We start from the raw sequence: 17987 nt of genomic DNA, 5'->3' as shown, positions 1-17987 counted from the left end.
TAAACAGGCAGAGCGGGAGATACAAGCACAACTTCCTAAACAAGCACTGACAACATTAACATTATTAACAAAGGGTATTAATCTAAAGTCTTAATCTCAATAATTAATACTTCAACAAAGGCAGTTTATCTTCCAAACAATTACCGTGTAAACTCAGGAATAAAGAAATAACTTTGTGAACAACTAAATCTGACATATATTCATTTCCATATGAAGTTAGCCAGCTCCTTTGTTGGCCACAGGTGAGCTGGCTGCCTATTTTAGGCTCCACCCATTCAGGAAGTGGTGAGGCAGGTAGAGGAAGGCATCCACCGCCACAATAAAAGACGTGTTTTCAGTTTAAAAAGCACAAAGTCAAGAGCAGAAGTCTTGTTTCCTCTCAGACTGCTTGAATTGCAACATGCTGAATGGTTACTATGGATTATTTTGCCCAATGTCACCAAAATAAACCGCCTACCGCAGCTTTAATCAGAGGAACCAGTCACAGACAAATACTGTATTTACTGTAGGATATTTATAGAAAGTGTTGCTGCGTGTGTTTCTCAGCTTATACGTGTTCCCAAAATCTGAAACAACCTAAATCTGGTTTGGTTAAAGCCACTCAGGGATCCTCGGCAGCGTTATGAGTTGATTTATCTCCTATAATTGATCGTTTCTGTGGGTAAAGGGAGCCGAAGGAGCTCCGCGGCCCGGCAGAGGATTTTCAGGTCTATGTTTAGCAGACTTGACCTGCCAACAGCACAGAGGACTAAAGTGACAAAAACTCTTTGGCTCCTCAGCCTCACTATTGGTCGGCCACTGATCCCATTCAGATGTTGCCAGGGAGAGAGACCCCCACCCTAAATTCACACACACACACACACACACACACACTCCCTCCTCTGGTATTTAGCTAATTCCCAAAGGAATGTGTAGATTCAAGTCATCTCTATTTGGGACGACAAATGTGTTGGTGGAGAGAAAACGACTGCAAACTTATCGGATGTTCTCATTGTTTGGATACACTTTGAATATATTCAGTGATTTAGAGGCCAAACTTCATTTATAGTTTCTACACTTGGAGTTCAAACTCAAACTCTGACTGATTAAAAATGATGATTTATGTCTAAATTTGTCTAATCTGAAAGATTATTTCACAGGTTTTTACCTTTGAGTCATTCTTTATAGTGAATTATTTATCCAAAAAACAGAAGTACACTGAATTGTCCTTTATTTCAATATATAACGTATAATCTCAAGTGAACCGTTGTTAATGTACAATTAACATTATAGATAGATAGATGTGACTTAAATATATATATTCATATTTGTACTTAAAAATCTTATAATTATCTATATTAAAGTATTACATAATTAATTAATTAAAACCTATTACTCATATTTTACTACTTAACATTAATGCACAAAAAACTGGAAAAAATAGCATTTTTAATGTATTGATATTCTGATTTTGTACCCACAATGTTTTAATAACAGGCCTGAATATGAGTTTATTCTGTATTTATATTTATTTCCAGTACCGGAAACATGTACAACAAAGTGTATTTAACACTTGGTGAAGTGATATTGTACCAATAATGTTATTTATTATAGTCATAGTATTAAACCAGGTGCAAAATACATTTCATATGAGAAATATCACAAAACTACATGTGTATTTTTTTTAATAATGTGACACGTCACTAATAATGATAATGTGTTATTATAGATTAACCCACTCAGCACCATGTAAAGTTATAGAAATCAAAATAAGCTGAAACATTAAAGTGACGTTCACTGATCACACTCAGAGACACGTGTGTACTTTCACTGTAAAGATACTCTGAATGCTCCACTTTTAGTGTTTTGAGTGTTTTCACAGCGTAAAGTAAAAAACGTGAGCACTTATTCCACCACTTTATTCACAGACGTGCACACATACAGGGAATGTGTTTTGGTTTTCCCTCTGCTCTTATGTGCCGACACAGAAACAGACTAACAGGGAAACACATTTAACTGAAGCATAAACATTTAACCTCCGTGCACAATGTGAATATATAAAATATAAGACAGCGGAGCAATGATGAAGAGATGCTGGGTCACTGTGTACAGGTTACATGATAAAACATGTTTAATGTGGAAAAGGAAATATTTGAAAAGAAACTTTAAGGGGGGGGATTGTCTGTAAATTGTTAAAATCTCATGGAAAGAACCTTAAACTATGTTTTTTATTGGAAACAGACAACTCAACGCATATTTTCCACCTGTAAAGCATCTACAACATATTATCTTCTTCTGTTATCTTGTGTTGTTGTTAAAGCTGACTGGAATTATTCACTAAAAAGTTGACCATCACATAGTTTGAGTGGAATAACGCAGTGTCTTCTGTTACAACTGTGAATGTTAGACACATAATCTAGATCATACGCTCACTTACAAAATGTCTATAATTACAAAATATGAATGAAAACAGTGTTTTGAATATCATTAGAAGTTGTAAACGTGGTGTCAGAGTAGCCTGATGCTATAGGAGCTTATCTGAGATCAGCCTGGGGACGGCATGTAGTTATGACCACAAATTAATTTAACTATTTTACAGTCACCTCGTCACATCTTTCTTTCTCGAAAAGGATTTTGCCTGAATGTTGAACTCAGGGTCACGAAGTTCAAACAGGATTTAATGCTGATTTGATGCATTCAGGATCCTTTTTTCACAACCGGACAGTAAAACGTCTGTTTGAGGTTTCTTCCTGTTAAAGGGGAGTTTTTCCTGCAACTGTTGTCTTATATAATATCTGATGTTTGCTCACGTGTCTTAATTTTGAATTCCTGAATCGTTGGGTCTCTCCAAGCATCTTGAAACAAAGATTGAGATAAAGTAATTGTGTAGAAACATATGACAGGATATGGATTCATAGATTTCTGTTCGACAGTAATGGCATGTGAAGCAAAAGCTGTGTTTCTAATCTACTTTAAAATGATCATTCACAGGTTGAGTGGATGGTTTAACGTGGTGAAGTCGTTGTTTCATGTCTTTAAAGTGGTGAGAACCTAAAAGAGAGCGACAGATCAGGTCCAAGTGTCACTGAGGGCATCTACAGTATCCGTCCAGAGTCCTTGGAGGCTGCTGTGTGTGGGTGGTGGGGGGTGTTAGGGGTTGTTGGGGGTGGGTGGGTGGGTGGGTTAGTGGGCCGGCGTGACAGAGGTGTAAGAGCTCATAACTCGCACACATGGCCGACCAATCACCAGAGCCTGCGGGGGCAGAAAGCCGGTAGGTTACTCTTAAACACACACATGACACAGAAGGAACAGAAGAGTCAGGAGGGAACTTTCCTCCTCTTCCTCCAGGATCACCGGAGCGGCCGCACCTGAACCTGAGACGGGACGTCCAGCCTGTGATCGTCCTCCTGAGGTAACGTCTCACCTGCGGCTGGAACCTTAAACCACAGTGTGGCTTTGTTTTACTGGAGGTGTTTCAGCTTTCAGGTCACAGAGGGAAGAGGGAGGAGGGCAGTGTTGCCGGCAGGAAGTGTGGTTAGCGGTGCACCATGGGAAGTTTATCTCTGTTTGGGAGGTGGGATCAGAGTTTAAGATGTAGATGTTACATGTACTGGAGGATTATCTGATCTTGAGTAGGGAGGGTGTCACTCATCGATCAACCTTTAGAATATTTTGTACATTTCTGGCTTTGTAAACTTCACAATTACAAAGTTCTCTGAGTTGATTTTCCACACGTTACCAAGCAAAAGCCTTCTGATGTGATTCCTCGTCCAGCCTCAGGCTCCGTGCGAGGACTTCGGGACAAAGTGCCGTCTTTATGTGTAGGAAGCGTGTGTGTTTTGATCCCCCAGTATTCGCTGTCAACATGGCGAGGGTTGAGGAAGAGAGACTTGGACAGCTGGCCGGCCTCAGTGGAAGGCATGCGGCTGCTCCTCTGCGTGCCAGATCTCTGCGTGCTATTTATACTCACCTTGCCAGGCTCGCTACTGGTGTCTGTTCATTCACGCCCAGCCACGGCAAATGCCATCACATTAAAATGCTTGCCAATTACAAATTTACTGCTTTGACTATTGTTGATTTGACATGCTGGGTGGTGGGGGGCGCTTATCCAGAGCTGAAATATTCTGTGGTCAGGGTGTGTTTGCTCCGTCAACCATCCAAAGTAATGACAATGAACAAACACAATTATTACGTGTTAAGTGTTATTTTAGCCACGCTAGCATCAGTCGGTTGGACATTTATTTGTTAGATTGTCATTAAATTTTGTGCAGATATTCATAATCCCCAGAGGATGAATCCTTGGGTGTGTTATAAGAACTGGATGCTGCACCGCCGCTCAGTGGCCACTCGTGGTATTGCAGCAAAAAAGTCCCCTCCAGCTCAAAGAAAAGTTTCCAGCTAGAAAAGGAAGGTCCCGTCCATCGAACCATCGGCTGGTTAGGCTCAGGCATGGGGAACTGTGATTGGTTAGATTTAGGAGTCACATGATTGGGTTCAGGTTCGGGCCAATCAGAGGCAGACTAGGATCCAGACCCTGTTTTTTATTATCTTATTTATAGTTTTATTCTTTAGATTATTGTTTGTGACTTTGCTTTGTGAAAAGTACTATAACAAATAAACTGTGCATACTTTTTTACTCACTAGCGCCACCATCTGGTCACAGTTTATAGTGAATACCAGGTGAAATGTCTCTACTGGACGGACAGGTGTCACATTTTGTGCAGCCGTTTGTGGTTCTGACTTTGGCGATCATCTAACTTTGCCTCTGGCGCCATTATGAGGTCAAAAGTTGGTCCAGTATTTTTGTTTACGACCAAATATCTGCAAAACGAACACAATCTTTGTGTTTAGGACCAATTATTAAACTCTAGCAAGCTAACAAGCTTCTACAAAATGGACCCCAACAGGTCGATGCATCCTTTAGATACTTCCTAAAATTATTTTAATCCTTAGTTACAGTTACAGTAAAAACACCTGCTGAGTTGTGAAGTTGTTGATAAAACAAATTGATGCCTCAGAAGACTTTTGTCCTGAGAATATTTTAGTCTGAACAGAAACAGATTTTCAGGTTTTCTGCGTTCCTTCTCCCATAAAGCAGACTGTTTAGTTGACAGTAGGAATCCTCTGATGTGTTTTCATGTCCTTGCATGTGTGTCTCCTGTTCAGCCTCTCTTCTACTTCCCACAACGTCGATGCACTGCGACAGCTCCAGAGAAATGGCCATACCCGGGATGTTTGACTCCAACACGCCCTTCATCATCGTGGCCGGAGGGTCTGAACTCTCATTTCTTGGCAAAGAGGACGACAGCCAAGCGTGTGAGGAGGAAAAGGACTCGCTGGTCCAGGCCATCGCCCCCCATCTGAGTCGGCTGATGCAGCTCGGCACTGCCAAACATGTGGCCGCAGAGGGGCAGCAAGTGTCGGAGGAGAATCCCTGGGTGTCCGTAGTGGCACAGGCAGAGAGTAAGAGCGTGGCTCTGCAGGATGTGGACCAGTGAACGCAGCACGGGAGTGACCACAGTTATTTATTACTATTATTGGAGAAACATTGGAGAAACTAGTTTCCAATAGTACTAATGAAAAGCCTCTACTCCACCAGACAGGTCAGTTAGTTACTTTAAATGCACTGAAAGCAGTCAGTGGAAAAGTTGCCTTCAATGCTAAACACACAAAAGTGGGCACGAAGAGATGCTCTTCAGTTGCATTGTGGGACATGTAGGAACCAGGGGTAGGTAAAGGCTAAAAGTCAGGATATTTCTGCTTCTTCAAATTAAAATACCAGTTTGGGCTTTTTATCTGTCAGTAAGGCTGATTTTTAAGGACAGATGTTAAAGGAATGTTTCACCACTTTGTGATAAATACATTAATTTGCTCTCTGACGGAGATAAAACATTAGACTGCAGCACCAGGAAACAGAAGGAAACACTCCAAAATCCAAAATCCACCTATCATCACCTCCAGAGCTCACTAACTTGTCATCTCTTGTTTTTTTAATCGACACAAAAAACGAAGTGTAAAAAGAGCAACATGCCTTATGTTATGGTGGAGGTTATGTGCCAGATTGTTTCTCTGCTGCACATCCAACACATATAACCCCTGTGAAACAGCAACTTATTGTTGTGGTTTTCAGTCGTGCAACATTTGTTAACCCTGGTATGGTGTTCGGGTTTGTGGACCAGATTCAATCAGTTTTCACGCTCTTCATCAAAAGAAAAACTATACGATTAATCATTTTTTCAAACTCAGATTCATCGATATGAGCAAAGGCCAATGAGTCTGAGTTTGAAAAAGTAATTAATCATATCATTTTGCTCTTGATAAAAAAATGAAAACGTGTCCCACAGACCTGAACACCATACCAGGTTTAAACCTGGTGAACCTCTCCACAATATCCACACGACCTCTTTATGCCCAGTTGAGTTAACTGAAGGTTTGAGTTACATCAGCAGGACGAATGTGTGAACGAATGAGTCAAAGTATTCAAAAATAACTTCAGCTTTCATCTGATAACAAACTATTTACATTTTAACACCTTGAATGCTCATAATATGGTTCCTGCAGTTGTTTTTGCCCAAATGTTGCACCTTTGCTTAAAGGCCACACTTTCTCTTCACTGCTCTTTGTAATATTTGGCTGAATGTATCTGTGTTTTCCAACAGCAGTTCCTATAACGAGTGCAACAATAGTTTATAATTGATAACGTTTGTCTGTCCCAGGAGAAGACTTTCAGGAGTTCAGCCCCACCAACACACGGTGCCCTTATTCAAGATCTCAGCAGCTCAAAAAGCACAGGTACCTCACCATACACAGTCAGGATGTCTCTAACAAAATACTGCAGCTGTAAGAACTCTTTTTAAAGCTTCTATGTGGAATTCAGGCATTAACCTATAATGGCATTAGAAAATCTGCACGAAGGGACTTTGAGTTGTCAAGAAATGAAGTAAATTCATATTAATATTGATTCTTAAGCCTGCAGAGCTTGAGCTAGTGCGCTAAACATGCCGTACGTCCTCTAATTTGCAGGTCTCTCTGCCAGGAAACTGCCCTCATGAGTGACACAGAGGATGAGGACTTCGATGTGGCCGCCAAACTCCCGCACTACCACCTCCAGAGGAAACAACGCAGGAAACCCAGGAGGCAGAGCCAGGAGGGAGGGGGCGAGCCTCCAATCATCCGGGGCCTGTGGGTGCAGGAGATTGATTGGCTGAAATCGGCAGACAGAGAGATGGCGTCATCCGCTGAGATCATACCGCCTCCTCCTCAGTTTACTGACTCACAGCCTTCACACCGGTGCAGCTTCAGCAGAGAGCTGCACTCCTGCAGCTGTGCACCATCAGAGGACCACGACAGATCGGTAGACACAGACGACACATCCAGCTCTGATGGCCGAGGAGGCTCAGACTCCGATTGTGCCGTGGAGCGGGACTCTGAGTCTGTTTGCACTCAGGAGAGCGAGTCAGACTCATCTTGTGGCGTAGACGACGACCCACAAGTATCAGGTCGTTTTGGAGTTGAAGCCCAAAAGTCAACTTCGACGTTTGACCTGATGCACGTGTCTGGCTCTGACTCTGCAGGGTGTGTGCAAAGCCTGCTGGGAATGTCAGAGTCCACCTACACCCAAAGCACTGAGCACACGCCTCAGAGCGCCTTTGGTTTTGATGACATGAGCGATATTGATGCAGCTTTGGACGTCCTAAGAGGCCGAGTGACACAGACGCCAAAGCTGTCCGTTTCACCTGTCCTGATAAAACAGACTCTGAATGAGTGGAAGACCAGCAAACCTGTCAATGAAGGACTCATATTTCACCATGTAAGACATTTACATCCAGTTCTTTCACACTATTGTTTGCTTGGGTCCAATATTAATAAGCTTTAAACGCAAAATTAAGCCACAAAAAGTTTCGACCAAACGCCACAGTCAGTGATGTTTCGAAGGGGCACTCCGATAGTTTAACATTACACTTTTAGAGACTCACAAGAGACAAATTAAATCAAAATTCAAGAACAGAAACCCTGCTATGCACCAAACTCAAAATATGCTGGGTCCTACATTTCCCATAATGCAACCAACAGCATCAAATAAACATAGTGGGCTAAAAAAAAGTGGAATGTTTCTCTCTAAAAATGTATTTTGTAGATGAATGAAGTAGCAGGAAATGACCCAAACCTGCTGTCACGTTTCACCTTCAAAACAATGAACCTTCGACTGCCAAATGAGGCATTTTGTCCACTTGGGGGCACTTGCTTATTTACACATCCGGCTGACACAAGAACTTACATTTAAGAACAACTAACTTGCAACAGTAAATACATTTTGAAGGAAACACAATGTAAGTGTTGATATTCTCTGACAACATATTTCAGCTCTTGCACTGCAGCATTATTAAACTTTTTATGGTTATGTTGAGGCCCTCACAGCACTTGTTTAAGATAAGACAAAGGTCACGGTCTCGGTTTAACACAGTGAAAGTCTTTAGATACAACGTGTTTATGAACATTTAATCTAATCCACGACCTTTCCCTTAACTCAAGTCTGTTTGTCGCTTCAGACTAACCACAGATGTGAGTCTGAATATGAAACCTGATCTCTGGAGTCAGACTCACTGCAGCGCTTCATTCATTCAAGTGTAACCTGTGAAGAAAAGTTATCATAGTCCACTAAAACTAAACTAAAAACTAAAACTAGATGTGAAACGGCATTTTATTGAATTTAAATAAGAACTAGACTTCAGAGCTGGCAGCCCCTGATAAATCCACCTCATACTAATACAAAATAAACTATGATTAAACATTCTGAAACTAAACTAACTTGAAAGCTACAATTAAAAAGAAACAAAAATATAAATATGAAATATAAAGAAAAATACAAAACTATAATCACTCTGCGGTGAAGATGATCCAGGCATTTGTCAGAGCAACATGATTATGGATGAAAACTTTGTGGTATATAAACAGATTTTCCAGGATTTAGGATTGCATGTGGAGTTTTTAGCTCCGTTTTTGGTCTCCACCACCAAAAAGAAATATCTTGTACACTAAAAGCTGGTCGGTAACTGTGTCTGTCTGCTGATCAGGTAGAGCACGGCAGGTTTTTTCACCTTTTTTTAACCAAAACAATGAGCTTGAATATGCTAAAACTCTTCGTAGTGTAAAGAGAAATGTGCCTCAGCATTTGCACTTTTCCAGACCTGTTGTGACATCACAGATTGGGGGCGTGGCCAAAGTGCAACACGCTTCCTGTTTGTGCGTTGATTTGCCCTTTTGACTGCTCATCTTTACGCTGTCACTGCTCACTTCTGTGTCCTGAAGCAACTTGCGCCCAGCAGCTCTCAGTACAGGGAGGGAGAGGAGTACTGCGTTCTTCACCACATACAGAACGGCTCATACGGGGACGTGTTCTGCATCCGGGACAAAAGAACTGGATTCCAGTGTGCTGCCAAGAGGGTAAGCCAAGAAAGAGTGAGTCATTTTTTTGAATAATCCTCATATGCACCACCCAGAGTCTTTCTGAGTCCTGAACACTGGAGCGATGACCTCACAGTTACTGATATGTCACTCTGTGTGTTGCCGCCAACCCGTCTCAGATTCCCCTGAATCACTTCAGCAGCGAGGAGGTGAGCACGTGGAGCGCTCTGAACTCCCCCCGGGTCGTGGAGCTCTTCGGGGCCGTGAGGGAGGGGCCCAGCATCGTGCTCTTCATGGACCTGAAGCCAGGTAACCTTTCTCCGCTGTCAAGGCAAGGCACATTTATTTATGTAGCACCTTTCAGACACACAGGCACCTTTAAGGCAGATCAAAGTGCTTTACAGGGACATAAAACACAATGAAAACAAGACACAGGAACATAAAAAAGTGCATGTAAGTGATGATAAATTAATAAGTTAGGTTAAGTTAAAAGATAATAAGTTTCAGGGCAGAGATTAGACGTTTAGAAAAACCTGAAACAGTCTGATCGCAGTATGTATGTACCCAAAATGTGATTTATCATTCACACAAAGAAGAGAAGCTTCTTGCTAATATCATAATATAAGATGACATGTTAATATCAACACCTGATTGAAGTCAGTACTTTATCAGAAATACTAACAGTATATATCTGCTTGTATAAAGTACGTCCATTCCTGTGTGTGTGGACTCACAATAATATTATTACACTGCTGTCGACGGCGAAAGACAAATCATTTTTTTGAGTTTTTACGTTAATAAAATGCATCGTTAGACACACATTATAATGCAGAAAGAGATAATCAATATGTCAACATCTGTACAGACGACGCAGTAACATGTTTTAGTCAGATTACCTGACTTCAGCCTACTTGTAATCGTATTTAATTGTTTAATTGCTATGCTATAAATTAAATATTTGTCCAATGTCTCTTCAGCATGTTTGGCTCAGCTTCTGAAAGAGATGAACCCCCTACCTGAGGATTTGGCCCTGCACTACCTTCACCAAACACTGGGGGCGCTAGAGCACCTGCACCACAGACAGGTCCTTCACCTGGACGTCAAAGGTACGCTGGGGTTTTACACAACATGATTATTCTGGCTCTGCTAGAACATCTTGAGCAGCAGATTATTGTAGTTTAAAGCGTCTGGACATCTCAGGTCAGGTGGATTTGACAGATTTTAGCATCTTTCAGCTCGTTGTTTTGGTTTTATGGTCCAATATGTTTTCATGTTTTCATCAGCGTTGTTAACAAGAGCAGCAAAAAAGTTTAAAACCATAGCAGGTGAACATAGAGGAGCTTTTAGCATGTTTTTCTTTAACTTTAGATGTGAATACTGGACTTATGTTGTCTGAGCTGCCAGAAACACGACAACAAATGAATGTTAGTGTTGCTGCTGGATGGGCAACAAGTTCTATCATCAACTTCATTAGAGGAAAATATATAAGTGTTGTGTTCCAGTTTGTTCTGTTGCCTCCAAGGGGACAAAAAAATCACTTCATTATTGCAGCTTTAAGGGGAGAAACAATATATATAACTAATAGATATCACCATGAGACTTATATTAAGATGGTTATTTCTGTGTTACATGTTTGCTGAAAGCTTATGTTTAAATATACAGATGAGACATCGTCTACTTAAATATGAGCTGATTTGAATGTATTTCCAGAACAAGAACTGTTAAATGCTAATGCTAAAGGTTTTTTTACTCACTCCATAAATCAGAAAATACTGTCGACAGCCATAAAAAACATATTTTCACCGTGTTTTTAGGAACAAAATGTATGAAATAAACCAGGCTGTGATAATGATATGATCATATATGAACAAACCGCTCCGTAAAAACAAAGAATACAGATTTAAATAAAGGTTTGGTGTGTTTAAGTGGAGATTTCTGGCTCAAAACAGCCCTCCAAGATGAGTTCAGGAGAAATTTACAGACACAGAAAGACACAATGTGCTAAAATAAACAAAACAGCCACCAAAAAAACATGTTTTCTCCTGTTTTTCTCACCACAGAACTTCTTCTTTACTTGAATATTTGCACGTTATACTTATACATCTTATATTTGCTGCCTTGTAAATGTCTCATCATAATTTCTATGCCACTGCGTTTATTTGACAGCTGTTACTTTGCAGATTCGTCCAGTTTAATGATCCTCCCTGTGAACTAGTGCTGACAGCAGGATATTTTCCACGCTGTGTGCAGCAGTGATGCACGGTGTCGCAGCGCTATAGGACCACAATGCATCACTGCTGGGTTTGGTCACACCAGATATGTTGGGAGTAGCCGGACGAAGACCAGCGCAGCTATGTTTTATTCACTCTTTATATCATCAGTTTATAGATTAGGATGCTTCTCTATAGACGAGCATCTCAACTGGATATAAAATGATTGTAATTACTTGATTTTCTCTTGATTTCAGTGCAGCGTGCACAGTTGTATGAACCCAAAAAAGGAGATTTAAATTACCAAGTGAAATGTATTTGAAATATGTTCCCTCAATAAAAGATAACTGAGGAAAAGAATAACTACAATCTGACATAATTATGTTTAAACAAGGGAACATTCAGCATAATGACTACTTTTCCTTCTGCTACACATCCTCCCTTATTTGCAGTGTGGTACTTCTGCATTAGTGAATGTTTTAAAGGATCTGAACTTTAAGTGTCGGCTTGTGTTTTCAGCATAGAATCACTTTTTTTTGTAGATTTTGTGTTTAGCTCTTGTTCAGGCCCCGCGGTGTTCCAGCTGTCCCTGCCGTGACAGTAGTTTTGATATTATCAGCAGTACCTACAGGGAGGGAGCCCAGCGGAGCCTCTAGCTGCTGGTTGTGCTGTCAGCTAGCATCCCAGCTTTGGTACCTAATCCTAAACTGACATCTCACCCCTAAACCCTCAGTAATCCCTGCTGAGGGGATTGAGTTGGAAGGGGCTCGCTCAAATTAGGCCCCTCCATTGTCTCACTGTGAGCACGAGGTTCACTCAGCCAACAAACATCAAATTAAGCAGTCCTATCATATCATGAAGAGGTGGGGGGAGCGTGGATGCTTTATTTTTGAAGATGTTACCTTGTGCTGCCCCCGTGTCGGCTGTTGAGGAGCTGCAGAGGCTGCAGAGGCGTCGGCCCCCTGTGTACCCATCAGTCTGACAGCCTCTGACAGCCTCCCGATTTCTCAGTCAACTGTTTCATAATGAGCACCAAATGAAAACAAGCTGTCTCACTAAATCCTACGTGTTGATTTTATTCCAGTTGACAATGTGCTGCTGTCTGCAGACTGCAGAGACACATTCCTCTGCGACTTTGGTCTCTCAGAGACACTAGATGACGACGGGCAGAGCACCAAGGCTTTCAGGGGTGAGCACAAAAGTCTGGCAACATTTACATGAAAACGCAACCGTTCAGCTGATATTTGTTGATCCTATTGCAGGATTTGGTTACACAAATTAACTTTGAATAGATTACACCCTTTAGAAATTCTCCATTTATCAATTTTCACTATAATTCTACTTTTTTACTGTATGTTTGCCACCTGAGTCTCATTCTGACAGGTGGTTTCTGTATTATCTTGTTCTTTAAGTAAAGTCAAGTCAACGTTTATTACAGCCAAGTATGTTTCAAAGGGCTGTACAGAAAATAAAACCTACAAGTATCATCAGCAAAGTGTATAGACATACGTATAAACATTATAAAGAAAATATCTGAATCTTTTTTTTTAAAAACCCACAATTACAGTATTGTATTACAGTACAGAAACAAACTAAATAGCAAAAACTAAATGTAAAAGAACATTTTTGTTAACTAAAATAAAAATAAAAACCTTTACAAGAAAAATGATAACTTAAACTGTATTGTAAAAAAGTAACTAAAACAATCTAAAATTTTAGAGAAAATTAAATCAGTTTTCATCTTTTTATTTCACAATACTTTTTCTCATCTTTTTTGAATGAGACCAGGCTCAGCTGTTATATAATCACCAAACTCCACTCACAAAAACAGTAATTTTACACTGGAGCTGCTGGTCCACCTCTGTCTCGATCAGTTAGTTTGTTTGTGTTATTGTGTGATTTTGGTGTTTTTAAAGGGTTAATTCAGATCCAACACGATATTTGTGTAAGACACAATAACACAAACAAACTAACAGATGGAGGCAGCGGTAGACCAGCCACTCCCATGTCCTGTGAGGTAAAATTACTGGTTTTGTCAGTGAAGTCTGGTGGGTTATTTTTGGTTGGACAAGTCCAGTCATTTTAAACTAAAATATGTTGAAATAGGTTTAAAAAGAGATAACCAGAGTTATTATTTAAGAAATCAATTAAAACCAAACTGAAATTGAAAACAAATGTATTTAACTATTATAACCTTGGAATGTTTACCATGTTTCTTAGCTCAGCGTGTGCATCAAACTAATAGTTTGAAGTCACGGGAAACAAATGCAACAACAAGTTCATGTCAGCATGTAGACAAACAACAGGAGTGTGATCACGTGCAAACCAGCCAGGTGAAAAGACGAGGTAATAAAGAAATAAAAGAAAATTAATTCACTGTTTATCGATGTAGGAGCTGCCTTCCCCGGCACAGAGACCCACATGGCCCCCGAGGTGGCACGAGGGGATCAACTCTGTGCCAAGGCGGACGTGTGGAGCAGCTGTTGTATGCTGCTGCACATGCTCAATGGATGCCACCCATGGATCCGCTACTACTCCCACCCCCTGTGCCTCCAGGTCACAGTCCTACTTATGGTCATTGCAAAGTGTGATGACTTCACCCTGATTCTCATGTTTCTTGTCATCTGTCTGTCAGATTGTCAACGAGCCTGCGCCTCTCTGGGAGGTGCCGTCCAACTGTAACAACTTCACGGCCAAAGTGTTCAGGGCCGGACTCCAGAAAGAGCCCGAGAGGCGAGCGTCGGCGAGGGAGCTCAGGAGGAAAACCACCAAGGCCCTCAGAGCAGGTGGACGCCTTACATATTGGAGAATCATCTTTGTGTGCATCTTTATATTAACAATGATGGTAATCTTTATTAATAGAGCACTTTTCTAAACATCAAGCAAGACTGGAGGAACAAAATGACAAATTCTTTTCATAGAAATCACAAAGTTAAACCCATAAAACCAGAACAGGAAACCACAATAGTGTGATGAATGCAATATATATAACAATATTTTAGTAAAAACTGAGAAAATGATGAGACAGACTTATGATGCAGTGGTTTAAATTAAGTTGGAAAACTAAGAGGAAGCTGAATTAACTAAAATCAGTGTTGATTATATGACGTCATTATATGACCTGGAAGCCCCTGAAACCCCTGCAGGGACCCAACTTTGTCTTTCTGTCTATGGAAACACAGAATTATCTGTTTTTCGGGCCTCACTGTTGTTGGGACATTATCTGCATCTCTCATAAAGTGAATATTTGCTCCACAGTCGGAGGTCTGAGTCCCTGGTCCATCCAAAGTGCCCGTGAGAAGCTTTACCATGCCAAGAACCAGAATGAAGACGACCCCTGCTTGACTAAACCGGCCGTCTCAGCGCCCACGATGTTCTGGGTGAGCCCCTGGAGAACTACAGCAGTGGACGAGGACAGCGGCGACTGGAAAGACGGTAACACAGACCAAGACTCAGATTCCTTAACTAGGGAATGTGAGTGCCAGCCGAAGTCACTGCAGGCCGACGCGGACGAAAAAGACTGGGACACCTGGTCCGACTCAGAGGTGGATATATACATGGGAGAGGAGGAATGCATTCAGGAAAGGTGGCTGAAGACTGACGGGGACTATGAAGGGGATTGGGAAGAGGAAGGAGATGAAGAGGAGGAGGAGGAGGAAGAAGAAGAGTGGGATTCTTCTGAATCGACAGAGTATCTCCGCGCTCTCCGAGGCCTCTTCCCTCTGCTGCAGAAAGGCCAACAGACAAATGAGCATTTCTGGGGCTCAGGATCAGAGCTGGAGTACCTCAGAGACGGTGAGTCAGAAGAACTCTTCTTTTCTAATTTGTTGACTGGATACAGCAACATCATCTAATGTGACCATTTTATTAGGATGCTGCAGTACCGGTGGTGTCTGAGGAAAAGGAAAAGAAAGTGATAAACATGATAAAGCACCTCAGCATGTACGAGGAAAAGGTGTCAAGTCTGCTGGAGTACTGCTCTGTTGGTATAATATATTTCTTTATGCAAAGCTCTGGTCCATTTCAGTTCAGTAACGATCAATACTTCTGTCCCAAGAGCCAAGACTAAAAATATTTAACAAAAAGAACCTGTTTATTCGTCCATTATTCATCGAACTTGAGTTTTTTTTTACATTCTGTGGCTAAAAAGTTCCACATATTGATCCCTCGAATGGAGAAAGTCGTCTGTCGAAAGGAAGATTTTCCAAATGAACTGATCCGAGCAGGAAAGCGTGGATTGATTGAGTTGATTGATTGATTGAAGTACACCTGACTGGCGCTCCCTGCTAACATGTGGTCTCTTACCAGATGTGGCTATAGGCACCACAGTCCAGACGCCGTCCCCTGAACCTCGAGACGACCCTCCGTCCTGCTTCAGCTGCTCGGACACGTCGCAGCTGGAGGCCTCAGACAGGGTGAGAGTCTGTGGCTGCAGATGTGAGTGGACTTACTCTGAAAACACATTTTTACTAAACATTTCTCTCCGTTTTTAAGGACTCGGAGCATTCGTCTGATGATCTGAGCTCTGGAGTCTTCTCCTCCTGCAACAGTCAGACCGACGGACACCTGGAGTGGTCGGCCTCCGCCAATCAGCCCTCCTTGTACTGCTTCGAAGGTAGGACCGAGGTGTCACCATGTTCGCGTCGCTTCACTTTGGTTTTCTTTGCTATTTACCCATTTTTGCCCTCCAGGTGTTGACATCTGGATTGAGAACGTGCAGGGTGAGTGTCTGAGGATTCGGGAACGTCGGCAGGTCAAAGTGGGCCATGTTGCTATAGGAATTAGTGATCAGGTAAGAGACGGTTGACTGATGTTGAAACTGCTTATTTGAGTGTTTGGGATGTTTTTCTTGTGATCGATTTAGTTCCTAGATGACCTAAACAGTCACACACATGAAATATATGTGATTAATCTGAGGATTATTGTTTTATTCATATGTTTTTTATGATGTTAGTTGAGGACGTCTTTTGTTCCAAGACAGGCAGCCCACCTTTATCTTAACCTTGAGGAGTTAAGGCCCCAAAACTGATTATTTATTATAATATAAATTCATTATTACGCACCTAATGCACCTTTAAATGTAACATAAGTCAAGTATGTGACTTAATTGGCTTTGAAGCCAATTTTACGTTTAATTACAAACCATTTAATTACAAACGATGCCACTGGGCCCAAAAAGACTTTTTTCCATAGACTTACATTGTGAAAGTGACGCCAGTATTTTATCCATTCAGTCTGATAACATTTGGAAAGTCCAGCAGCACGATTAAATCATTTTATTTCAATTCAAGTCAGCAGAGAGACACGTAAAACTGTAAACACAGAGTGTGAGCTGTTGTTAACTCAGTGGGGAGGTAACGTGCTGCAAACAGACACGGTCACTTCACCAACGTTCATACACAAGTAGGTGCAGCAGGATAATGGGAGTCATGACATCTGATAAAGGGCCATTCAGTCGGCTGATAACAGTCAAACTGAGAGGAAGAAACAGTAAAAACATTATAAACCTGACACATTTCAGTCAGTATTAAGGTTTGATACCCGACCCGACCACAATCCACATGAGTTATCCCCTCTGGACTCCAGATCTCGGGGAAAGCCTTCACCTTGGAGACCCTGGACAGGCAGACGGTGCCCTTTGAACAGGAGGTCAAAGAGTCTTGTCTGTGGCTCCGCTGCGTTCCCGCTCCAGACAGATGTCAGCGCTGGAGGTGGAGAGTCCAAGACGGGAAGCTCGAACTTCGAGAATGAGACATTTCTTTTGTTATTTTGCTTGTTTGTTTGCACTAATTTAGATATTTACAGACTGTTCTCCAACCATGTGGACGTGTGCTGCTGATATGTGAGCTCATTTTCCTGGATTGTCTGTACTTTTGGAATTTGACATTTGTGAATTGTAAAGATGATTTTCCTATATCCGTTCCTTCGTTTATTATTATTATTATTATTATTTTTTTAACTTGCCTTATATGCACAGTTTCGTTATACATCTTTGTTTCCTGGAAACTAGAGTTTGGTCCCTTTTAACGTTTAGAATATGTGAAGCTGCTTAAAATAATGACTACCTGTCATAATGCAACATGAGCCTTGAAGACTTTAATACTTGAACGTTAGTGATATTTTCTATCTTAATAAAAAAATGACCTCTTCCGCCTCCTCTGCTTGTTTTTGTCCTTTATTCTTTGTGTCCTCCAGCTTCAGTTGACTGTGGGGATGCATTCAAGACTCATTTATCACCGCACACGAGCTGCTGCTGAAAATGCCTCTTATTCTAGCACAGACTGGACTATTGGAGAAACCTACAGCACCAATAAAGACACAAGTCTTGGCGACTGTTTCATGTGATCAAACCACATGATTTTGGTGTGTGGTTTATGAGACACTTCTCATAAA

The 17987-nt window shown here is 41.4% G+C and overlaps 1 protein-coding gene across 1 annotated transcript; it reads left to right on the top strand.

Moving 5' to 3' along the window:
* Nucleotides 1–3286: 3286 nt before the first annotated feature.
* On the top strand, nucleotides 3287–17697 carry LOC139220157 (mitogen-activated protein kinase kinase kinase 14). Its single transcript, XM_070852226.1, has 15 exons — nucleotides 3287–3391; nucleotides 5146–5442; nucleotides 6696–6771; nucleotides 7003–7789; nucleotides 9289–9423; nucleotides 9564–9693; nucleotides 10362–10490; nucleotides 12679–12783; nucleotides 13987–14150; nucleotides 14230–14380; nucleotides 14853–15389; nucleotides 15903–16009; nucleotides 16089–16209; nucleotides 16286–16386; nucleotides 17181–17697. Exons 2-15 carry the CDS (start codon nucleotides 5172–5174, stop codon nucleotides 17343–17345), a joined length of 2979 nt encoding a protein of 992 aa, XP_070708327.1. The 5' UTR covers nucleotides 3287–3391; nucleotides 5146–5171; the 3' UTR covers nucleotides 17346–17697.
* The last annotated feature ends 290 nt before the right edge of the window (nucleotides 17698–17987 follow it).

This window comes from Pempheris klunzingeri, chromosome 20, assembly GCF_042242105.1.
Source record: "Pempheris klunzingeri isolate RE-2024b chromosome 20, fPemKlu1.hap1, whole genome shotgun sequence".
NCBI classification, from domain to species: Eukaryota; Metazoa; Chordata; class Actinopteri; order Acropomatiformes; family Pempheridae; genus Pempheris; species Pempheris klunzingeri.
Note: the sequence above shows the minus strand (reverse complement) of the source record. Positions and strands in the feature narration are given on the sequence as shown.